The 25,162-nt window shown below is 42.8% G+C and overlaps 1 protein-coding gene across 4 annotated transcripts in view; it reads right to left on the bottom strand.

Annotated features, from left to right (window-relative positions):
- Positions 1-18,524: 18,524 nt before the first annotated feature.
- Positions 18,525-25,162, bottom strand: part of RBM33 (RNA binding motif protein 33) — a 97,528-nt gene continuing 90,890 nt past the window's right edge. For all 4 annotated transcript variants that reach the window (XM_038160279.1, XM_038160288.1, XM_038160306.1 and 1 more), the window contains 2 exons: positions 21,921-22,009; positions 18,525-21,739 (listed from right to left, as the gene is read on the bottom strand). In XM_038160279.1, the coding sequence (XP_038016207.1) occupies positions 21,691-21,739; positions 21,921-22,009 (138 nt within the window). In that variant the 3' untranslated portion in view covers positions 18,525-21,690. The remainder of the gene's footprint in view (positions 21,740-21,920; positions 22,010-25,162) is intronic.

The raw sequence follows: 25,162 nt of genomic DNA, 5'->3' as shown, positions 1-25,162 counted from the left end.
TCATGCCTTTCCCAAAACAGAATTAAACCAACTGCATTTAGAAACAGGCAGGATGCTGCCACTCAGGGGCAGGGGGATGTCTCTGTGCAGCCCCTGCCCCAACAGGGACTCATCACACCGACATCTGGAGAGCAGTGGTGCCATTCCTGAGGGAGATGTGCCATGGGTTCCTCACCTGGGGCTCAGGCTCTTGTGATCCTGTGACCAAAGAAGCTTGCAGGGTAGGACCAAAGTGTCCCACATGTTCAAAATGAGAGAAAAGTCAGATTTCATCCTATAGGTCCCCAAGGAGGGACTAAATTATTTCTTTACAAATGTAAAAAAAGGCCAAGTTAGGACTCCCCTTGGAGTTGCTCTTTGCACTTTGCCTGATCACAGGGTGTTCCTTTCTAGGGGTGTTTTTTTCTCTTAGCAAGGAAATGCCTGTACTTTGTTTATCAACTGAAGCAAGGAATGAAATACACCTAAATGTTTCTCCTCATTTGGGTGTAACTGAATATGCAGGAAAATTGGAATGTCTTCTTGTAGATTATACATCAGAGCTATTTTTTCCCTATTTATATGGATCTTGACAGAACAGAACTATTTATTGAGAGTTAAATCATGACATCTGCTATCAGGAATATCAAATCCAGTAGAAGATGTTTCGTATTAAAATAGAAACTCATGGCCAAATTTCCTCTTGATGAATGCAGACACAGCTTTATAAACTTCTTCAAAGTTTCATTCTTTACACCAGAATAAAATTCGGCTCAAGGAGGTTCTATTAACACTTATCCACATGTGCAAAAAGAGTCTGCTTTTAAAAGCGTCTCACAACAACAACAAAAAAAGGCAGAAACAAACCCTCAGACCTTTCAGGCTTTGTTGCATTAGGTGGAATCAAAGTGACCTCTAGTGATTCCCTGTTAACCTTGCAGCTTGGCAGCTGCCTGCACTGAGCTCAAGGGGTGAGAGGGGATGTGCGCTGCTCTCTCAGCTGGTAAAAATGCCATCGATACCTGATTGATGCAAAATCAAGGCAATTAACAGCCTTTACAATAGCAATTCCTACAATTCAAGTGTAGAATATTTTCCCAATCTCTACCGTTTCTTTTCATGCAAGCTGTGCATTGTTAAAAGGAGTGTCTTTATCAGCCTGTTAAAAATCAGCAACACAATGAATTTATTAGTGACTTATCGTCCATGTGTCTTCTGGCACTGCTGACGTGCTGTTCTTTAGGAATAGACAGGATAGGAAGTGCACTAGATTTGTGATTTAACTCATTTGTTCCTAGTTTTTGGACCAGTCACAGGCTGATCACAAAATTATTACCAGTTGTGTAGGGAGTGTGGAGCGTTGCTGTGGGGCTAAGCCATACCCATCCCCAGGTTCAACCAGAGAGATTAGCACCTCTGCAAGGTCATCTTTCCTCTCCCAGACTATTAAGGGTTTTTTTTTAAAGAGTATAGAGAGAGAGGATGTTGCAATTCATCAGCAGTGGGGGAAATGAAAATTGTGTATCAGCCAAATTATGTCGGTTTACCATGAAAATCAATACCAAAGGGGGTTGGAAATGGGATGTCATCATTCAGAGGCAATGCAGGAGAAGATCTGTCAGCAGCAAGATGGTTTTGTGCTCCGTCCCTGTATTCCCCAGGGATATTGAAGGGTTGGGGAAGGCAGAAAAAAATCATTGATTCCTCTGGCACAGGCGATTGGGATGGGCACAAAGGAGATGTTCAGGAGATGCTGAGCTCTGCTGGGACTCAGAATGTAGATATTTAAAAAACAGGCCTTTCATAGGTTAGATGTGTCAGTCTCTGAATCAGAGCTGGGTGCAAACCAGGACCCTATTCCTAACAGAAAAAATCCCACCCAGCTGCTTTGGTTTCCTTCATGTTTCAAAGAATTAATCTCTGACCTCGGATTCTTTCCTGTCCTTTCTCTATGTCCATTAAAGATCATGGGGTGTGACATCTGCAGGAGGAAGGATAGGAACATTACTTCTGTCTTGCTCTCTCTCCCTGCTGTCAGCTCTCCACGATGGCCATGCTGAGAGCAAAATGCTTTTAAAATCATTTCCAGGGCTGATTTTGCATTCCCTGTAATTTTCACGGGGGCTGTGCCACAGCCACTGCAATGGAATGAGCTCCCTTGTTGTGGTCAGTGCCAGGCTGATCACCCACTTACAATAAAGATCCTTTTTCCCCCTGGATTTGTCAGCACCTTCCACTCCCACCAGCCAGTACTATTTGGGACATTCCTCAGCCACACTTCGGAAGGACTTCACATGGAAATGAGGAGTTCTGCAATGGGTGTTGGTGTTTCCCAGCTCTCTGTCTCAGCCTGACCCTCTGCCTGCCCCACCAGCCCTGTCAGGGATGCTGGGGACCCTCCTGCCTCTCTGGGGCATCCATGGTGTAAAACCAGGCTCTGTTCCTAAGAACCTTCTGCTTTCTACCCCCAAAATGCAAGGTTGGAGCTGAGTGTTGGGTTATTGTCAGAGCATGATTTCACCTGCCACTGCTCAGGAGCATCTTCTGAGGTCAGCCTCCTCCATCCTGAGGCATGAAGCCACTTGAAGGAGTAAAATGATGCATGTGTTTGTCCAGGGCTAGAAATCAGCCAGAGAAAACCTATTTGTCTTCCTAAAATGAATCCAGCCACCAGAGAGTCACAGCCCGGGCTCTGCTCTGCCTGGGTAAACCTTCTGCAGAGCCATGACTGGGGGCCAAGCAACAGGTCCCATCCACATTTCTGTGTGAAGTCAAATATGGCTCAATCTCTGTTTGCTCTTAAGGCTTAGAGACTGCAGGGAAACATTTTTATTTGTTGTGAGCAGCAAAACCAACAAAAACAGGTGGATGAGAAAAAGCAGGAGGCTCAGCACTGGATGATCTGGTGCTAACTCTGAATTAGCTTTTAGGCCGAGGCATCTTTATTGGTGTTAAACCAAAACAGAATCCTTCTGTGCATCAGTTAATTTCTTTCATAAAGAAACATGCACATTTTATTAACCTCCTTATAAATTTCATTTTCATTTTGGATTAAATGATATAATTTTAATGAAAGGCAGCATCTAGAAAAATGCATTTTGTCTTGAAAGAATCACTTTCTGGTAAAGAACCATTTCCTATTTTTGAAAGCCAGGACTGTGATAATCCAAATACTTGCATAGCCTTTGGTTACCAACCCTGAAAGCTGTAAAAATATGATTTATTTTACACATGCATGCTGTGGGTTTATTTTTCCAGCTAAGGAATGAGAATACAGAAGCTAGTTTCACTTCTGTGGTCTAATAGGTCAGTGCAGATTTACCATTTTAAACATGTGCAGCCATAAATACAAAACAAAACAAATTGTTGCTGCTGCTGTGATCCAAACCCCAAATTAAAAACAAATACAAATTAGAAATCCCCCTTAGAAATCTCATCTGTCTAAAGCTGCTGAAATATTGTCTTGATGACAGAACTTCTCACATAACAACACTGCATAATAGGTTGACCATTTAGAGTATTTTCACTAAACCTTTGTTTGTTTTGAATATCCTCAGAGGCATTTTAAAATTTGACTCTGTCAGCATGTGTTTGCATGTCAATTCCAGATTGTGCTGGCTTTTTCAAGTTATCTTCCAGCCTTCATTGTCTGCAACAAAAATGTTAAACATGTGAACCTGAAATGTTAAAAATAAATTAAATAAGGAAATTTAAATAAAACTTGCTCTTCAATTTATCTCATGGTAAAGTTTGCACAGTTGAAATTGGGATCAGGAGATGATGCAGAAGTAGCTGAGTGGAACATTTAAATTCTTTGATGCTGGAAACCATAGAAAAGTGTAAACCAGCCAGCAGGGTACCAGCCCACCCAGCTCAGCCTGTCCACAGGAGAGTCTCACCCCAGTCCTCCATGGGCACTTGCCTGAAGAAGGAGAAACATAGTGGTGTTGAATATTTTACAGAAGGTTCACTGCAGCCTGAAGGAATGTTTTCCCAAGGGAAGGAGCTTTACAATCTGTTCCTTAGAAAATATCTTGCTGAATTCATTGGGACTGGAAGCAATGGTGGGGTGCAGGAACAGAGACTGCCCAGACAGCCTGGAGAAACCAGAGCTGCACAATGTGCTCCTGCAGATTCCTCACAACCCTCTCTGGAGATCTGGGGTTTCTGCCTTGGTACCCAAGAGTGGATTTACAGTAATTTTCCTTGTGATTTTCCATAAAGATTGGCTTCTTTGCTACTCAGGGCCTTGCCAGCTGCTCTCCAGGGTCTGCCTGCAGTCATGTGTCAGGTTCTGCCCTGTGCAAGGGTGCCTGAAGAGGACCAGCAATGAATTTTCAACACGACAAGAAATGTCAAGGAAGAAGCAGGAGAGAGGGGCAAGCCCTGGGCTGAGTCCCTTCAGCTCCTCCCCAGCATCTCCTGCAGGGGTTTCCAGATGGAGCCAACCTCCAGACTTCCCTCATGCCAGAGGCCAGTGAGTCAAAATATTATACCTACACAAGGTTCCCTGGTCCTGGTGGGTCTGCACAAGCTGCCAGGCACATTTTGGGTCCTAAAGCAAAAAAAAAAAAAAAAAAAAAAAAAAAAAAAAAAAAAAAAAAAAAAAAGAAAAAGTGTTTACCAAGAAAATCTCACAGTAATGGAAAGGACAATGCCTGAAAGCACAGTGAAGCCATTTGAAGGTGTTGAGATTAATGGCTCTTCTTGCTGTCTCTTCCTGGGCTGTATCTGTGGCTCAGCCAATTTTGTGATACCTGTAAAGTGTTGAAAATTCATTGCTGGTCCTCTTCAGGCACCCTTGCACAGGGCAGAACCTGACACATGACTGCAGGCAGACCCTGGAGAGCAGCTGGCAAGGCCCTGAGTAGCAAAGAAGCCAATCTTTATGGAAAATCACAAGGAAAATTCATGTAAACCAGGTTTTGTAACTTGACTTTGTATAGGAATAACCTAAAGACAGTTGAAATGTCCAAGTAAAGATGAAGCTGTGCAGGGAGAGCTTCATTCACCCTGCAGGGAGGAGCAAGTCAAAGATGACTGAAGTGCAGCTTGAAAAGCACTTTGCTGTGGTTTTTAGGAAAATGCTGGTACTGGAGATGGGAGGAAGAGAGAAATGGCTCATGGATACATATGGAAAATTACTGGATCCACCACAGAAATTCAGTTTGTTCCTTTAAGCCCTTAACCAAGAAACCTTGCTGCTCTGCACCCAGCACTTGAGATGACACATCCAGAGAGGATGATGTTACACAGGTCCATCAAATCAGCGTGTTGGCAGGGCAACTGTGAAAGCAGAAACTCTAATTTGTGGTAGGGAGCAGAGAGCAAGCACAAGCCAAATGTCTTGACCCTGGTATTGTACAAAAAACCAGAGCAGGTTTTAGATGAAAAAAGGATCAAAGTTTGAGAGCCAAACAGAGAATGGGATTTATAGTACCAGACTGGGTCAGTTAATGTAGAACTGTTCTTTGATAAAGTCAGCAATTTTATTTTATTTTTAGAGAGAACAATTGATCTAAGGAGAATCTGCAGTGATGTTACATTAGTATGTGCTGCCTCAGCCCGAGAGGATGGAAATAAGCAGGGCTGATGTGCAGGCTGAAGGCTTGGCAGTGAGGGGCTCTGAAGAGCTCCCAGTGAAAATGGAAGGAAGAGACAAATGGATTTCCTCACACATTGATTGTTTCACTTATCTGCTCTAATGTCCTGGCAGAAATTTAGGAGTGTGTGATGGTGGGTGACAAGAGCTGACACAGTCAATAAATGTGACCAAAATACTCACCAGGAAGCCAGAGACAACCTTGACCAAATAATAGAAATGATGAGAAAATGATAATCAGAGGTGCTCCTTGTGAGTAAAACCATAATTCCTGTTATAAATGGAAGGCAAGAAGGGAGACCAGAGTCCCTCAGGCATTGACCACATCCATGTAACCATCAGGAATGTAGCATGCCTGTGCAAAAATCCAGCATGATGCTAGGAGCTATCAGCTGAGGCATTTCCACCAGAGCTGGGGGGAAAACTTTGGGAAGAAGCACCTAGGGACAGCAAAAAAGGGGTTTTGAAGCTGAATTGTTTTGCTTAGAATTCAAGTGAGTCTGATGATGATGGAGATACAGGAAGAAAGTCAGGGGGTCGTGTGGTCTGAAAGAAGAAGGACTAGAGACCTGTGCTGGAAGATTGCTCATCCTTTATGTGCATTTACACTGGTCAGTCACACCACCCATGGAAAAACAAACATTCAGCAACACATCACATCTCTCCAGGAATTTCAACAGGTTTCACACGTATCTCTATAGCTAATTACTTGTGAATTAAAGCAGTGTTTAACTTGCACTTCTATGTCAGGAGAGGTTTCCAGGGCTGACCAGCCTGACCTGTGGGTGTTGGAGCAGCAGTCAGGAGATGGGCAGAGGACAGGGTGACACTGAAACACCCATCCCAACCCAGGCTCTGGTAAATCAGGCATATCCAGCCTGGGGGACACGGGTTTGGCAGGAAAGAGCTCCAGGACAGATGTGCACACCTGGGTGGGATGTCCGGGTGAGGGGCCTGGCAGCGCTCACTCTTGGCTGGGGCTATTTTTGGTGTTGGAGCTGGTGTGATGTGGGCAGGAAGTGAAGCTGTGACCTCAGCCAGTGTGGGCTGCTGAGACCAGCCTCAGGCAGCTCAGCTCCTGCCCAGGAGCATCACCCCAGCACCAAAGGGTGCACGGAGCAGCCCTGGGTGTAGGGTCCAATTTTGGGTGGTTCCTGCATGGACAAGAAAGAGTGCACAGCTCAGAGCCAGAGCCCACTTTCCTTCCCAGTATGGTAGAGGGACTTTTGCCTGGCCAAATTTGAAGCCCACACTGCCACCCTTGTCCACTTTGGTGCCCAATTCACTATTTCTCACAGCAAGTTTCCTTTGGTTCAAGAATCTGCTCTTTAATATATCCACAGTCATTACTGAACTAAAACCTTCCCTTTTCCAGCTTCATTCCAGGTAAGGAAACTGACAACTTACCTGATTCGGTTGTGAGTTGATTCACTTAATCTCCAGGCGCCCTTCATCTTGAAATTAATACCCTAAAACATGGCTTAGTAGCATTCAACCTTCTTCCTTTAATGATGTGTATAATGAAGCTCATTTAGAGAGCAGCCAGCAGTATGGAGACCACATTGCAGATATTGCCCCTCTTTCCTATCACAATCCAAATCCCCTTTTCCAGGTTAGTATGACAGTCAGGACTTCACTCAGCACCAGCTGACAACACTGGTCCTAAAATGTCTCACATGGCACAAGGACCTGGTAATTTTTGGTTCTGTGAAATATGAAGAAGAATCAGTCCCAGTGGACCCAGCTGGTGGGGTGTTATGGGTTTTGCTGCCCTCTGACTGCAGGTAAAGAAGTTTCAGTGGCAGCAGTCTCCTCCTGCTCCTCCCACCTCTCCCTGCAATAATCTTCTGCTCTCCCACCGAGGACCCTGGCATCCCTCAAGCGCTGCAACTGAGCAAGAAACTTGAGTTGAACTATTGTTTTCTACCTGATCTCCTGAATCTGGAGGAAAGGAGGCTCAGGACAAGGCTCAGGAGGCTCAGCTCTCTACAACCACCTGAAAGGAGGTCACAGCCAGGTGAGAGTCAGTCTTCTCCCAAGGAACGAGTGGTAGGACAAGGGGAAGTGGCCTCCAGTTCCACCAGAGGAGGTTTACATTGGATTTTAAGAAATAACTGCTTCACAGACAGGGCTGTCAAGCACTGGAACAGGCTGCCCATGGCAGTGGTGAAATCCCTGGAGGTATTTATAAGACATGTAGATGTGGCACTTGGGAACATGGTTTAGTGGTGGGCTTGGCAGTGCTGGGTTAACACCTGGACTCAGCAGCTTGGGGGTCTTTTCCAACCTGAGCCATTCTGAGGTTCCATGACACTTTGATTTACCCCCAGGAGGAGGGCTGGCATGGAACATGAGCGTGGCAGGAGTTGTGTCCTGCAAGGGGTGCCCTTCCCAGCAGCCCAGACTGCAGCAGGCTGCCTTTCCAGAGCTGCTCGTTGCCTGGCCTGTTCATTCTGCTCCCGTCTAAAGACTGTTGGGGATGCCAGCGGGGAAAAAAAAATAAAAAACCCTACCCAAACCACGGGTAATTAGTTCCTGTAAATGGGTTTCAGTCTGGTTGTGTCTCTGGCTCAGTCTGATGTAAGATTTTTTCATGCCCTTTCCAAAATCACATGTTAAAACTGGTTCTCTGAGAATATTCTGGGACATTTGGTGTAAACAATTCTGATGTAAAAAGTGCAACAACGTGTTCTTTGGGTTGTTTTTTTGTTTTTTTTTTTTTTTTTTTTTTTTTTTTTGTGTTTCCTTAGGGTGTTTCAAATCATGGCACAAGGACCATATTCCTGTGGGAAACACGATCTTGCTCTCCCGACCCTCTGCTCCCCTGGGAAGCTGGGCAGAGCCCAGCTGGGCAGCTCATGCACCACTACACACCTCCCAGCACACCAGGCACCTCTCCTGGCACTTCTGGGCTTGGCATGAGCAGCCAAAACCCCAGCACAACCAACACCTTGTTCAGCATCACTCCTCCTCAGTGCTTGTGCCCACCCCACTGCCCCGTGTGGGTCCATGTCCCTCCATCATCAAATCTTACTGCAGACAGGAGGGGGAAGGGGAAGGTAAGCACTACAAATGGATCTCTGACCCATAAAAGGGATTCGAGGTGAGCACAGGCTCCTCCTGGGATGGAGGGTTCCCTTCTGAGGTGGGGCAAGGCTCCCCCATGCCAATGGCTGTGCTGGAAGAGGCAGCACAGGTCAGGTAGAGGGTCAGGGAGGGGAGGTCCTGGGGGAAGAATTTCTCAGGGAATTGCATCATGGATTGCTGGCCTGGGGATGGGCAAAGGTGTGGCTGAAGGACGTGCACCAGACTTACTTAATTTTATGAGGCTGAGAAAGAAGAAAAGCCCTTGTACCTTCATGCCCAGCTTGAGTTCTGGTAACCAGGGCCGAAAATATCACAGATCTGGCAACACTTGCTCGCTGTCTGTCACACTGGCTCATCCTCCTTAAGATTCGCTCACCAACACAAGGCAACCTAAAAAAATCTGAGGACGCCTGTGACACTTGGCTTTCATGTATCTTGTCATGGGTAACCTCCACTCAGGAAGAAACCCCAATGTTTTGTAAATCAACACCACCTTAGTGGAGAAGGTTCCCATCCATCATGTGGCCCTCTCTGCACCTTTAAATCAAACCCAGGAGATTTCACTAGAACGTGCCAGCATTTTTTAAATTTGTTTTGATGTTTCTGATGTTTCAAAAATGCTTGCCTTCAATACCTTGACCCCATGGCCTGCAAGGCCTCCTCACCCTCTCTCAGGTCTCCTTCTGATCTTTGGGGTGACCATCACCTTCAGCTGAGGCCTCCCTCACCCTCCTGCCAAGCCCCTGTGGATGGAGATCCAGGCTCTGGTTTGTCTCTCCAAGGATCAGCTGCAGCAGCTGAATGCTCCCCAGTCCATGGGACCTGCTGGGATTCATCCTGGAGTTCTGAAGGAGCTGCCAGATGTTATGGCAGGACCCTTCACCTGCCAAAAGTCCTGGAAGTCTCTCCTGATGGGAGCTACTCAGATGTGTGAGGGAGGGGTGTGAGGGAGGACCCAGGGAGCTCCAGACTCTGAGTTCAACATCAGTTCCTGGAAAAGTTATGGGGAAGATTATACTGAATACTACTGGAAGGCTTTTAGGGAATGATACAATCCAGGCACCATCCCTGTGGGCTCACGTGGGCAAAGTCCTGTCCTCAGTGTTCATGTTTTAGCAGACACGCGAAGCTGGGAGAGCTGCTGGACCACGCTGGTGACCAGGAGCTTGTGAGGGACTGGTGGTGGGTAGGGAGACAGAGGCCTTTCCTGGCTGGGTATTTTCATTTGATGGGTGGGCTGGGTTTGCTTGCAGGATTTTTGGGTTCTTTAAGGGTATTTTTAGGCTTTTGGGGTATTTATGGATACTATTTTGATAAGACAAGTACTTCTGTGCTCAGTAAATCCCCTGCTTCACTTAAGTGCCGTGAGAGGAGGGGAAAGCGAGGATGCAGCAGCTGCCGGGTATGAGATGCTCAGAGGATGCTGCCTCTGGGGCTCAGCATCTCTTACAGGCTGCCTTGTGTGCCCACCCCATCTCCCTCTGAGGCCAAACCGAGGGGGAGAAGTCAAGAAGGCAGCACCTCTCAGCAGGAGGAGGCCAAACTGGTGACACCTTGCACTCACTGTTACAACCCACAGGACGTCGGGCACTACACGGGGTAAACTCTCATCTCAGAAGGCAGAGTCTCACCAGCAACAGCCACACGACAGAGCAGCAATGAAACAGAGACTGATGCAGAGCCTCACCGAGCTGCTCCCTCACTGCTGAGGCTCCAGCAAGCCCTGCTTGCACCACGGTGGCTCACGGCAGCCATCTGGTGACCACAGCCATCACCTTCTACCGACACAGGTGAGGGATGGCAATGACAGGGACAGGGCTGTCAAGCTGCCAACAGAGCCTCCTCCCACCCTCCTGAGCTGCCCTGAGATGGTACCTGCTTCCCTCGGGCAGCACAGCACAAACCTGGATGGGCTCTGGCACAATAACAATTAATTAGATTTCAGATACATCATTTTCAATGTATGCGAAGTGTTTGCATTGTCACCAAATCAGTGACAGAGCTAATGAAGCCAGGGAAATGCAGAGGCATTCAAGCCGTAGCCATCATACTTTTGTATTTGGCTTCATGTTTCTTGCATACTCAGAATATTTTGGATTTGGTTTGTGTGTGTGTGTTATTTTAACGCTCCAGCATGATCTGTGAGGATGCAGGTTTACAACTGGAGCACCACAAGTATTTCCCCCTTCCTTTTTCCTTTCCTTTCCTTTTTCCTTTCCTTTCCCTTTTTCCTTTTTCCTTTCCTTTCCTTTCCTTTCCTTTCCTTTCCTTTCCTTTCCTTTCCTTTCCTTTCCTTTCCTTTCCTTTCCTTTCCTTTCCTTTCCTTTCCTTTCCTTTCCCCCTCTCCAGCTTTCCAACAAATGCACTCATCGTATTTGTTCCTTGCAATTGATTGGACAAGAAAAAAAGCCAGGTGCTTTCAGATCTTAATGCACATCTCTGCAATAAGAAACACGAGGGCTCTTGCTTTGAAATAAAACCGGCTAAGAGACACTTGATCAATAATGCAGGGAATATCTTTGCTCTGGACTCATCCCTGCAAGAAGTTGTGTCAGAGTTCTGAACCTGGGAGCAGAAGGGCAGGAGGGATGTGCTGAGTCACTGAAGGGCATCACCCTGAGCAAGAAGAACCCTGTGCCAACATCCTGCCCCGGGGTTAAGCTGCCAAGATGTGCCACAAAAACTGTCAAGAAAGGATCCTGCCTGCTCCGGGACGGCCCCTTCATCAGCAGCATTCACAGTGTGAGGACCCATTTCACCTCCCTGAGAGGGGGTAATTATTTCTTGTCAGTTAGACTCAATCACTGAGCTCCACAGCTGGTGGCAGAGAACCATTTAGCCTCATTTACCACCCTGATAGCCTTTTAGCTCTTCCACATTTCACAGGGCTCTGCCATTTCGCCCATAAATTCTTCTTAAAAAAAAAAAATCATAAAAATTTATGAGGGGGGAAAAAAAGGGCATAAAATGGAGGCAGCTAAGAGAAAAGGTACTAAAATTTTCAAATGAAGATGAGGTTATGTACCCCCAGCTGTTTCAAGTGCAGTGATTGAGGGGCTGGCTGATGAGGGCTGATTAGATTCCTCCTGCCCCTCACCCCCATTAAAAGCAATGTGCATCCTCCCTCTGGATAGGGCTGATTAACAGGAGCACAGGGAAGACTCGGAAACAACCACATCTTCCCTGTTTTGATGCAACCCTTGAATTTTTCTGAACGCAAGCCCTCCGCAATAAGCCAGCACCTTTAAACAGTCTGAAAGGTTTAAAGCAGGAGGAGCTGTGGGTATCACTTGGCAGAGAGACCCTTCTGTGGCTGTATTTAAGATGGAAAATATACAGAGAAATTATCTTCTCATCAGTTAATTGGGATTTGGCTTCCAGGACTGGTTTTGCCACACAAAAGTCCAGGCTAGCAACAGAAAAGGACATATTTACAATGCCAGGGTTCTCAAACTGTATCCAGTCCCCATGACTCAGATTTTGCACCCAGCTACTCTTTGCAGAAGTGCCAGTTTCAATAATAATGTTAATAATGATAGCAATAATAATTTTTTTTTTAATAAGCAAATTATAAAAAGGCATGAAGAATTGACTGAGGGCTGAAAGAGCAGCCAGGCATCCCAAACCCCTGAACGTCTTTTGAGTCTTATCAAAATAAATGAAAGAGCTGCCTTCCACTTTTCTCCTTTGAAGTTTTTAGCTATTTCCCCATTTCTCAGGTCCTGCAGTGGGATCCATGGTGATGAAGGCTGTGGAAGGCACCTGACTGACTGCACAGACAAACACAGGAAAAAGTCTCCCAACCTCCCTCCCTCTCCTCTTACTGGCTTTGCTGCAAGTAAAGATTGCTGTAAATTGAAGTAAAGTGTGCTGCTGTAACAGGAACACCACACTTACAGAAGGCACAGCCTAATTTGAGACCCTAGGAAACAGGATTGGAAAAAGCTGTGGGGCTATTCAGTCCATCCTCACGCTGTCTAAAAATCTTTCTTATGAAAGGAGAATCCTCTCATCAGTATTTTAATGAAAAGATTGTTAATTAGGTAACAACCAGCGGCATACAGGACTAGAATTGGAAGAAACTGAAATGCTTAACTCCCATGTTCTCCCCACAGCATCCCCAAGGCCAACAGCATCTCCACAGAACAGTTTTCCTGGCCAGCATCTTTAATTTTTCACCAGTTGAAGGCACACATTCCCCTGGGATCTTTTCAGAACAGCACAGATGGGTGAAAATATTTAATGTATATTCAGCAGTTACCAGAATTGACATCTGAAACCAAGGAGCAGTGGCACCGTGTGACCAGTCAATTCTCATTGAACCCAACTAAGGATGTTTTCCTTAGCTTAAGCCCTGCTCTTTGAAAGGCTGAATGTGTAGAGCAAAAGCAGAGTAGAGCAAAAAATCTTTGATAGATGAACCATTCAAAAAAATCTTCCCAAAATAAATATTCACAGGGTGTTACTACTTAGGGCAGGAGGGAGGTGGTTGATGGGGTTGCAATTTTTGAAGTCCAGCACTAAATCTTCATACCACACATCCTCATGCTGATAACTCAATTCTGGAAGTGCCTGATGCATCCAGCCTCAAAAGGCAGGAGTCTTTTTCCTCATAGATCACCCCATCTATAGATCAGATACCTGCAATTAATTCACTGCTCTTCCTCTTTTCCTAGTGACTCTTACAGCAAAAATCCTTATTTATTAATACCAGAGTGCATAGCTTTGCACTTTGCAAGATTAAATTTAATCTCACCTCTATTATTCTAATTCTCCAGCTCATCCAATTCCTTTAAGATCCTCTGATCCTCCTCCTCAGCTGAGCCCTCCCTCATCTGTCTCCCAACACGCTTGTTGAGCACGCTCCAGCTCATCCTGCCCAAATCATTAAAATTAATTAAGGTCAATCAAGACCAATTTTTGAAGCACACAACTAGGCAGCTCAAGATTTGATTTTAAAGGTTTGTTCGCATCTCCCTTGGTCATTCCCTTTTCATCCCCTCAGTAACCATTTTTTAGCCACATTGACTTCATCCCTCTCTCCCTGGCTGTCAGCCTTCCAGCTCCCAAAGCACATCCCTGCATGAATCCTGCAATCCTACAAAATTACAAGTTCATCAGCAGGACATCTTAACTTCTAAAGACCAACAGACTTCTATGCCCAATCCTCACCTGCCCCCTTGTAAAGGGAGCTTGTTCCTCCCCTGTGCTGTGCAATGTTCAATGCACTCAGTTTAGGGCAGGAGTGGACTGGAGCCAATGCTCGGTGGTGCTTCAACTTCACTAAAACACAAATTCCTGCCCCAAGGCTACAGACTGCTAGGGGCAGGGAAAGGTGGTCCAAGGAAGTGAGGAGATAGGACTCATTGAGTTTGGGTTTTGAGGGATTTTGGTGAGGTTTACTTTGGTTTGGAGCCTTGTCCAAAGGAGATGTGGAAGAGGTGATGCTGCAGTCAGATATTTACAGTGTTCCTCTACTGTTAATACATGACAAAATCACAGGCTGAAAACAAAGCTGTAACTTTGCTCACAAAGATGGCTATTCTTATCTATTTATTCTGAATTCCCTATTTAAATCACTGAATCAGAGGCAATGTTTTAACCCTGATGAGCCTTCTGAGGGCACTGTGCTGCTGGCTGCTGTGTGCCCTCCATCAGGCTAACTTGGGGTGTCATTAGCCTGCCCACATAACGAGGTTCTCCTGAGATGCACCCCGGTGATTGTGTGGCAAGCTAGCAGTGCTTCCCTGGAAAGGTTTACACTGCATCACAGGTGTCACTTGCAGTGATGCCAGGATTTTTGCATTTCACTTTGTGAATAACGTTAACAGACTACTAAAAACCCCTATGAAGTGCAAGACAGCTGATTGTGACCTCTTCTCTTGATCTACAGCAGACCAGTGGAATTAGCCTCCATTTATGCTGATATAATTGTGTTCAGGAAGTAACTGATGGTTACCAAACTCAGCTTGCCAAGAGCTCCTCTTTATGGCATGAATTAAGCTAAGCAATATTTGAAAGTAGAGATCTTTCATTCGACATGTCAGTATGGCTAAAAAGCACCAGAAAAGCTTTAACACTCACAGGCTTTCCCCCTGTATGTATGTTATCTCTTTAAAAAGAGACCCCTCTTATCTTCCAGACCCTTTGAACCAGCCACACAAGCACAAGTTCTTTTTACCCTCAGCCACTTCTGTTTCCATCTGGGGCACCTTTGCACAGCTGGCAAAGAACCCAGGCTAGGCTGCTGATGTAAAAGTAAGCCCAGAGATGAGACCATAATAACAAAGGTAAAACAATCCAGTGTGTGAAGCCTTTTTTGACAAGTGTGAAGTTGTACATCAAGCAACAACAAGCAGGAAATTATAAAGATCAGGTTTTATTGACATATTTTAGGTACAATAAATATATTTACACGTTCACATTTCAAACATGGAAATACATGTAAAAAAATCTTGTACACGAGATCATCTTTGCGTTTCCATTTTTACATTCACCCACATAGGTACGAGACAAAGATCTCTTATGCACGTGGAGGATTTGGTATAGTCCAGTATTACACTCAAGCAATCAGCAGTGCACACCTGGTGCAGATGATGCTGCAGGAAACATGAGGCAGATGCACTCCCAGTGCAGTCAGTACGATACAGTTGGCTGCTGAATTTATATCCTCAACTGCCAATAAACAAACTCTGCAATCCAGATTAGAGCAGTACATTTGAAATGATTCTCAAAACACCCAGATACAGATAAATATGTATATATATATATATACATACACACTGCTTGGGACTTTACAGGTTAGGAAGGATCACATTCAGTAATAGTAATAGGAGGCAGAATCGTGTCGACAGTGTTGGTATTTCTAGGTGGCAATAACAAAAAGTGCTATTACTATCACTGAATTCAAGAACAGAGCTCCTGAAAAAGTGAAAAGGATAAAATAGTTGTTAATCCTGTTTAGCCTGGCTAAATGCTCAAGCATGTAAAGGAAATGTCTACATTCCCCAGCATGGGTAAAACTGCAAAGCAAAAGTGTTAAGTGATGCTTCTCCAGTGCTCTGGGACGGGCAGCATGGCCTAAGGGTGACACCTGTACCAAAACAACCTCAACTTCAGGGACCAGAGTCTGCAAAGGAAAGTATGGTAGGGTGGATTTCAGGACAGGACATCTAGGGTTCAAGTACCCTCAAAAGAGCTGGAAGAACAGGAAACAGAGCAAAAGATTGAATGCAACGCACTCAGGAAAAAAAGCAGAGACACGAAAGGGCAGGAACATAAAAAAAGATACAAATGGAAATGGAAAAATGGGGGCAAATGAGATGAAAATGAGAAAAAGCATAGCAGAGAGGCAAAGGGTACCACAGGAAAAAAGAAAGTTGACTTAATCCAAGGGCTCCTTTATAAATAAAATTACATGCAATGGTACAGAAGATCAGCTGTGAATAAATAAGGGTTAGCATCTGGTCTCTGCTGGATCTGTAAGTAAAAATGGCTGTTAATTAGAAGTTAACTGCTGAAAGAAGTTTCATCATCTGAAAAAGAAAACCTGCAAACAAATGGTTTTGTTATTCTCAAAATAGAGATAAAACTGTAAGGTTCCAATCTCAGCCTGACAGACACTAGGAAAAAAAATACCATGCATATTAAAATCCATTAGATGCACACAAAGAAAATCCTGAACAAACACAACATCAATACAGCAGTGTTTGAAACTGATCTTCCACGAGACTACACACAATATTGCAATACAGCTACATTTAACTGTACACAGGCTCTTTTACAAAAGTATTTTTAATCTGCAATACTGTTTAAAGTTTAGATGGCAAAAACCACTGAACACAAGTGCTGTTACATAAAATAAAGCCAGTGTAACCTGTTGAAAAAGTGTATCTATAAAGCCCATTTCCAGTTAGTTAGAAAAATCAGTGAACCAAGAAAGCAGAGAGCAACACAGGCACCTAAAAGACCCCGTGAGATCAACTTTCCCCTCGAGGTTTTCTTTAGTGCAGTAAGGACCACACTTTCCACCAAAGCACAGAAGTAGAAAAGGGAGTTTGTTTGTTTTTGAAATTAAAAAACCCAACCCTGCCAAAAGCAGCGTTATAAAGAACCAAATGATCCTTCCCAACCATATGACACCAGAAGCTGGCATACGCAAGGATCCAATATGAATCTGGTTTTGTACACAAGCCCCTGTGCTCATGTAAGTTATCTCCATGTTTAAAAATCAGGTTACAAAAAAACCTTACAGAAAATCCTTAGGATTTGATACTAATTTAAGATAAAATACTTTCAAGTATTATGGTTATGAATTAATTAGAGGACAAGGCATGATTTAAGGTAACATTGAAACAAAAGCTCTATGTTACCCTAAATGACCTTTATAATACACCTAACTTTCTGCAATCTGTTCAGGATTTGTTTCCTTCACATTTAATTTCTCATCTATCATGATGCTAAAAAAAAAACAAAAAAAAGCACAAAAAATGCATTAAAAAAAAGGTTTATGTCCCTCTGAACAAAAAATGCCTTTTTGACAGTGAACAGGTGACACAGATTTCTACCTTCAAGTACCTTGACTCGCATCACAGACAGTACTAAACAAAGGACAGGAAAAGAACAATACTATGGCAGAGAACAAGCCCTGGGTATCTCCCAAGCAGACCAAAAAAAACCAAAAACCAAAAAAAAACCCCAAAAACAACAACAACAACAAAAAAAAAAACAGGCCAAAAAAAAACTCTCAAAAGAACCCCAGAGCCTCCCACACCCCTCTCACCTCTCAGGTACAAGGGTGACACACCCACACACACATACAGCCACGCAGTTAATGAGTGCAAAAGGCAGGAAGTTCCTGCAGCAGCTTCCAGGGAAACTGCATCATTTCAAGCTACACAGATAAAAAATACTATGTTTTAAAAATATTAAAAATATAGCACCAAGTAAAAGGTTTTTTCTTATCCCCAGTAGCTGACGTTAAAAAAAAACCAAAACTTTGAGGACCTCCAAGGTTATTCTGAAATAACCTTCAGTTTTACCCTCATCTGTGTCCTTGCAGAGGAAACCTAACATTAGTGAATTAAAATGCTCAGTCTGCTTGGCATTTTAAAGGCTAGGAGGACTTTACAGAAAATCAGAAACCTGAAGCAAATCTTCAGATTGAAATGGGGGGGGGATAAACTAGATATCCAAGGATACCATGCAGAGGGGATGCCTGTATCCACTCCTCCTTCCCAAAGTCACATGGGGTATGTGTGGGCTGAGGACAGCATCCCTTGGGCTATGGAAATGCTACAGACCTGTCCTGGTCCCCCTGCCTGCACCCTGAGCGTGCCCAGCACCACACCACAGGCTGGTGTGGCACTGATAAGGTGTGGCACTGATAACACTGGGATGCACCACGTGCCACCAACCTGCCCGACGTGTGAAACCCAAACTGTGAAACCAAAACAGCCCCAGCTTTTGAGGACAGCATTACACCACAGACCTAATTTGTACCTGCAAACAGCACAATGGAACAAACCCAGAGAGACCCCGTGCCTTGGTCTGACAGTGTTTCCCCTCAGAAGTTAAAGGACAGAGTTGTTTTAGGGTTTTTTTTTAATTAAAAAAAAAAAGAAAAAAGTAGAACATTCAACTAAAATACCACAGATCATATAGGTACTTCAATATTTTAGTCAAGGCAAAATATGAATAGTTATAAAGTGAGTTTTCCAGTGGTACAAGATGGAAATGAAATAATTTGAAAAAAAAAGAAAGCTGACTTCATATAACCACCTACTGGAGTTGCCTATTTAAATAATTATAAAATTATGCTAATAAAAACTGAACAAATAATACACAGATCAGGATATATGTATTGACTTACTAGCATCTTTATAAAAATTTGAAGATATACACAAAAACACATCAACATTTATGGAACCATATCCATTTAAATTTAGATAAGACAACACAAAAAACTAACAAATAGCTAAGATGTGGTTGACTGTAAGCACTCTGAGTAGCATTTTAATTTTAAAAGGTCAATATTTACATACTACATTAAATGCCTTCTCTTTTTTTTTCCATTTTGCATCGTATTGTGAATTCACTACAAAGAAAGAACAAGATAATGGTTGCAACAGATCTTCCAAGAAAATTAACTTAAAATGCTCAGATTTAACTCTGTGCTGGAAGAGAACACATCAAGAACACGTCTGTCTAGCTCTACCTCTATTTCCTTTGGGTGTTTTTGGGAGGAGACAGCAAATGGACCTAAAGGAGCTGTATCACCCAAACCAATCAATGCCAAGAGATCCACTTTTAAGTTATGATTTGAGAAGTAGGAGAACACAAACATTTTAAAAATGACTCACCTAATTGCTACTTTTGCTACTGAGCTTTTTAGGACATTAGAGAGATATGGTGACAACACAGGGTGTATGTATGTATGTGTATAATAAAATAAATATAGACATACATACATATGGTAGGTTTACATGGAGGAAGGTACCCAGGTACTGCAGTAAGCAGCTGAATTAATCCCCAGCAATCCACCCATACCCTGTCTATGCACAAGCATAAATCTCCTGCAACTGCTGTTAAAGAGGATGCATCTACTCGTTAAACAGGCATTGCTCACGTCACTCCTTCATTTAAATAGATATGAGGCCATTCTGTGTCTTTATTCCAAAGCCACACATTTGTCTCAAAAAAAAAAGTGCATATTAAAAAACCCAACTGAATAAAAATTTTTAAAACTTAAGTTGGCTGAACCTCAGGCTCTTTGGGATGGATTCAAAACCCAAAGCAGGAGCGTTTCTACAAACTTCTTTGACTTTTGAATCAAACCCATATTCTTAGGCTCCAAGAAACCCTCTAACCCCAATAATGTTTGCTTCTGACAGGACAGCTGATCAACTGCAGATGTTCCTACTGCTGAACTCAGCTGCTGGCCTGTCTGGAGTTTGCATCTATCCCAGATTTCCAGACACGCACTACTGTAACTCCGCTCCGAGATGTCTCCTTGTCCTGCTCGCTGCAGAGAAGCTGCTCCCTAACAGTGGGATCAGCAACTGTTTAATGCCTTGCTTTAAAGATCAGCAGTTATTTCTTAAAAATAAAAGTGACATAACCTGAGGAGGCAGTGTAGGGGTCCCAGAGCTAATGGTGTGAGGAGTTAAACAGCCTGGGGCTGATCACTCTGCAGGTCTTTGGGGTTGGTCCCACTGGGCACTTCCTACCTGCAGCTCTGTCCTGGGCTTGGCTCTACCCTGAAGCACTAACAGCACTTCATGTACAGCAACTGTGGCTGCCATTAAAGATTATTCATGAATTATACAGGTGGGAGTAAACCCTGCCTCCATGAAAAGATTCTCATTCTGTTACTGTGTCTTGTCACTAAGTTTTAAATAGATTTAAAGAATATTTTATAAGCAGCATGTTATTCTACATTATTTCAATGAACAGAGAAAAGGTCTACCTAGAAGACTTTTAAACAGTACTTATTCCCTCATTATTTTTGGTAACTTTTACTTAATTGAAAATCTGGACCAAAAGTGGAAGAAAGCCAATTAGGTATCTGTGCCATTAAATCATCAAAAAAAGAAGATACTATTAAAAAAAGTACTATAAATTTGCTTAGCTGATCCCTTCTAGCTTGGCATGCCTATTTTGGACCCCATTTGCTCTTTTATTTCATACCCATAGTGTTCTTCTGCAGTCACTCAGGTAACAAACCTACATTTCTGCAAGTCCCCCCCTTCAAAAAGTAGGTGGAGTGCTTAAGAGTATTCCTAAAATAAAGCATGAAGCAAAACATCATGGTCTGAAAACTAAGGAAATGTTCATAAAAACTGGAATCCAATATAAAGATGACATTTTAATAAGTTTATTCAGAAGTAACTGAAAAAATTGCTACTTTGGCAACCCCGCCTGGATGGCTCTAACCAAAAGGAAATATTATGAATTTTACTTTGAATAAAATATAAGGCTCCTTAATGTTTTCATGGCATTTTTGGGAACTGACACATTTATCAGGAGATTCACAATGTCCTTATAGTCCTTTATGTACCAGGAACACCACATCAAAAGAAGTCCCTTCAGTTACGGGTTCAGCATTAACCACAAAATAAATCTCAAAGCAAAAAACCTGATCAAAATAACGCATGAGGCAACCATGAAACACTAGGCCAGAAGAACTATCAGGAATGCACCACTCTTCCTGCATAACATTTTTGAAGTGACCCACCAAATACTTCTTTTTCCTTGCATCTGGTAGAGTTATTTAAAACAACCTAATTACAACTCGGAGTTCACTACCCCACGATGCTACTGAAGGGCGAAGATCCTTGTTTTTAAAAACCAAGGGAAAATACAGCAGTGTTATTCCTTCTACACAGGGTTTTATGGAATTAAGTGGAGTTGGAAAGAGAAAATGGAAGTCTATGTTGGAATAGAAAAATGCACAGACTTATTTACAAAGATCAAAACTACAATTTTCCAGTGTCACCTCCAAAGCTTCTCAGCAAACTGCTATTCAGCGAAGCAGACCATGTTCAAATCTATGCAAGAATACCTTCTGTGCTCTCAGGTATACAATGCAACTAATTTGTTTAGAAAAATGAGTTTTCATTCAAATACCTTGCACTGAAGATAAGAGCAACCATTATCAAATATTCTTTGCTATTCTTTGAAAGTTTTTCAAATGTTTCGCTGTAACTGTTCTCTCTCAAGTCACTGTGGTCACACAGTAGGATCCTGGAGAACAGTGTCTACATGCATCAAAAGCATTTTGGAAAAAAAAAACCCTCTATAGTTCCATGTGGTTACAACAGAATGTGAAGAAACTGAACAGAAATTCCACCTTTGCAGATCCTCTCGAATTCACCTCTCCTATAGGTCACCTTGGTGCTTTCTGGAGTTCAACAGAGCAGTTACAGACTGAGCTGACAGGGTTCCCAACCCGATGGATTTTCCTCTGTGAGTCTGTAGCTCCACAGTACACTGAGGCTGGTGCAGGGGCTTCTCTGCAGACATCACTCCACAATCAGTGCCACGTTGATGTGGGACAGATCTATCATGTGCCTGTTAAAAGTTAAAATAAAGTTAAATGTGGTGCTCAGACTGATCTGGCATGGAGCTTCCATGAAGGTCACTAATCAACAGATGCTTGATTGCACTAAAGAAACACTGAGCCAGAGGAGACTGATTTTATCTCCTGAAAGTAGAGAAGGCACCATGGTGGCAGCAGTGCTTAATTATTTACCTGTGGAATTTCTGTTGAAATGCTAAAGCATGTGCTGGCTCCTTGAACTTTGCTATGGCTTTCCGTTGCTGAGGAAGCATCTGTAAACTCTGCAGAGACAAAAAGCCAAAACATCTTTTTAATATTCAAGTCAAGAACCACTTCACAACAGCCCCTTATTTTGCACGAAACTGAAAGAAATTTTGCTGTATTTTTTTATTCAGAAACATATTTCTGTTTTCTTTTTTTGTGCAATAAAAGAATAGACTGGAAAGAGACTTCTGAGACTGCAGTCAGGGTCCCAGCTGATGGTGTTTGAGTTGGTGCTTTAAGAACTGTACCACCTGGAAAACCCAGACTATCACTTGTTAAGCAAAGGTGACAATTCTTCACTTCAATCCATGCAGATGAGCCAAACTCCACAGCCAAAATCCCACCAAGTAAGAAGCATTCAACTGGTCAGGGCTCAGCTGCCCACACAAGCACCTGGAGTAATTTACCCATGTACATTAAGGGATCAGGGCTTTCCACAGGTTAAGCAGGGCAGAAACAGAAAAAAAAAGTAAGTTCTCTCAACTGCATTTCTTCACACTGGTTTTATAAAACAAGTGACCAGCTTTTGGCAGACACCACCACAAAACTCCACTGAGATGGGTGAGGTCACCACATTGAAGTCCTCCACACAACACACATCTATCCCCAGCCAAATCCATCTGACACGTGCCTCCCATACCAGAAGAGCAGCAGTTCACAAAACTTCAGCTATGACAAACCCCCTACACAGTACTGAGCTCTCCAAAAACTACAGCACACCTCAGGCAGGGAGGGCTCTGGAGAACTCATGTCCTTATTCCCTGCCTGCAGCAGGTCAGGCTGATCCCAGAGAGCAGTCCTGTGGCCTTGGTTAAGAGGTGTTATCACACTTATGAAGATTAAAGTTTATGCTTTGAGTCACCCCTTCACTTATAATAGAGTAATTTTCCAAAAGACACTTGAGAAATTCAAGAAGATGAAGCTTTACACATTAAATAGCTACATATCCAACAATCGGTGAGAACATCCAGCAAGTATTCAGCATCACAGAATACTCAGGATGGAAATATGATCCTGAAATCCTGCTGCTTGAGAACATAGGCCAGAGATTTCAGAGCAATGAGGTTAAAACAGATCTGAAAGCTTGAATCAAAATTTCACAGTATCACAGTAATTCCAACATCTCACAGAAAGTTCTGGATGTTTAATAGCCTATGATGCAGCACAATAAAGGCAGAATTGTTCTGATTCAGCTTCCAGTTGTTCTTACGGCTTTGGATGCAGAATAAAGAACTATTAACATTCTACTTTTCGCTGAGGTTCTACATAAAGGCAGTGCAGTTTTATACTGAGATTGATATATATATATATATATACACACACACACACAGACAAATGCATGTATATGGACACCTTAAAACTATTCTAGATTATGACCTCCTGATGGATAAGTATAACCAGAATTCTTTGCTCTTGCATTTTGCCTAGAACTCAGCTGCATCCCCCACACTTGGAGGATTCCAGCCCTCTGATGGTCAGTCTTCAGGATTTTAAACTTTACCACCAAAAATTCTGTATCACCATCAAAACTGTTAAAAAAGTACCACGGATCTTTGGAGAAAGCAAGGATTCCTTGGGAAACAACATACAAACCCACTCAATACATTTTGAGGGTGACACACTTTGGTATCTCTTAGTGAAAGAATTTTTAATCCCACTAATCTGTTCTTTGTTCATTCAATCTATTGGAGCATTTTAAGCAAGTTGTCATATGCCTAGATGAAATTTATTATTAAAATTGTCTACTTCTATCTTTTTTGAACACATAAGACTGTCTAGGTAAATGTGTATTTAACAAGAGCCATGGCACCTGATAAGTCATATTTCTTTGTATCTAAGCCTGACAATTCAGCTTTGCCACTTTCTGTAACTCACCTATCTGTAATTTTGAAGCAACTAATTTTGCACCTGTTTCTAACTGACAGGAAACTTTCCTCTCTCCAGGAAAATCATAGATGTTTAGTATTTCCACCAGCCTGTGATTTCAAAGTGAAAGCTGAGTAAAAGTTAAAGGATTCAGCAAATCTGATAAGCATCAGCAGGTTAATTTGCATTTTATAGTTTCTGGAAAGCTGCTATGATGAAAAGGTATAGCTAAGTCACTGCAACTTCTCCATTTCTGAGCTGGAAGAAATAGGATTTAGCTTAAAAAAAAAAAAACCACTCAGAGGATGATCTTTATTTCTTTTTAAATCAGAATGCTCTTGCCACAGTTAAGCACATTTTACCAACAAGAATGCAGTCATGCTGCAAAAAGCAGCGTTGAAAGACCCTGGATAAAGCTCAATTCACCTGCAGGTTTATCTGCAGAAGTAAGTGACAGAGATGCTGAAGTCTGTGCTCTCCTCCCTTACTGATCTCACTTTTTTATGATTTGTAGAACTTGCTCTTAAAACACATTTTCTTGACACCACTTTTCTTGCTAAAAAAAAAAAAGAAAGAACTATGAACTAACTAAGTCCTATCACTGAGGACTATGCTTTGAAGACTAAAAATTAAACACAGCCTTCAAATAAGATTTGGAAAGGAAAAACTTTAAGAGTTGCCAACAAAAGTATCTCTGAACTACAACTAAAAACAAACCAAAAATCTTTCCTGTTCAAAGAAGTTAACACTCTGAATAAGAGAAAAACCTGTTTGAATCACTGAAAGGATGAATATTTCAGTGAACAGTTCACCACGAGGAGCTGTACAAGAACCTAGGGATGCATCCTTCCAGCTGCACCCTGCATGTCCTGCTGCCAAGTGATCCTCCCCACAATGTCAGGTCTCACTCAATGACCACAGCAGATTTTCCCAATGCTTCATGCTCCAGACCCCTGTTGTGATCAACTGAAGAAGAGACTTTTCTGAAGAAGAGACTAAAACTGCTTTTGGTGTCTTTTCCCACAAGAACCGAGATATTGTTGCATTAATATTCTGGAGAGGCGCAAAAGTAAAATTTGATTTTGCAGTTTATACAAGCATGATGATGAATTATTAACAAGTTTCTCAATAATTAGCTTGTAAAAAATCGACCAAAGAAAGACATTCCAGTGTAACACACAGACTTATTAACAAAATTAGGCAAAGCATCTAAATATTATTATAGATAACTTATTTATACTTTCTTATGAATTAATAAGCTTATTAACTGACTAGTTTGGGTAATGTGTTCTTACACTGTATTA

The sequence above is a fragment of the Motacilla alba genome, chromosome 2 (assembly GCF_015832195.1).
Source record: "Motacilla alba alba isolate MOTALB_02 chromosome 2, Motacilla_alba_V1.0_pri, whole genome shotgun sequence".
NCBI classification, from domain to species: domain Eukaryota; kingdom Metazoa; phylum Chordata; class Aves; order Passeriformes; family Motacillidae; genus Motacilla; species Motacilla alba.
Note: the sequence above shows the minus strand (reverse complement) of the source record. Positions and strands in the feature narration are given on the sequence as shown.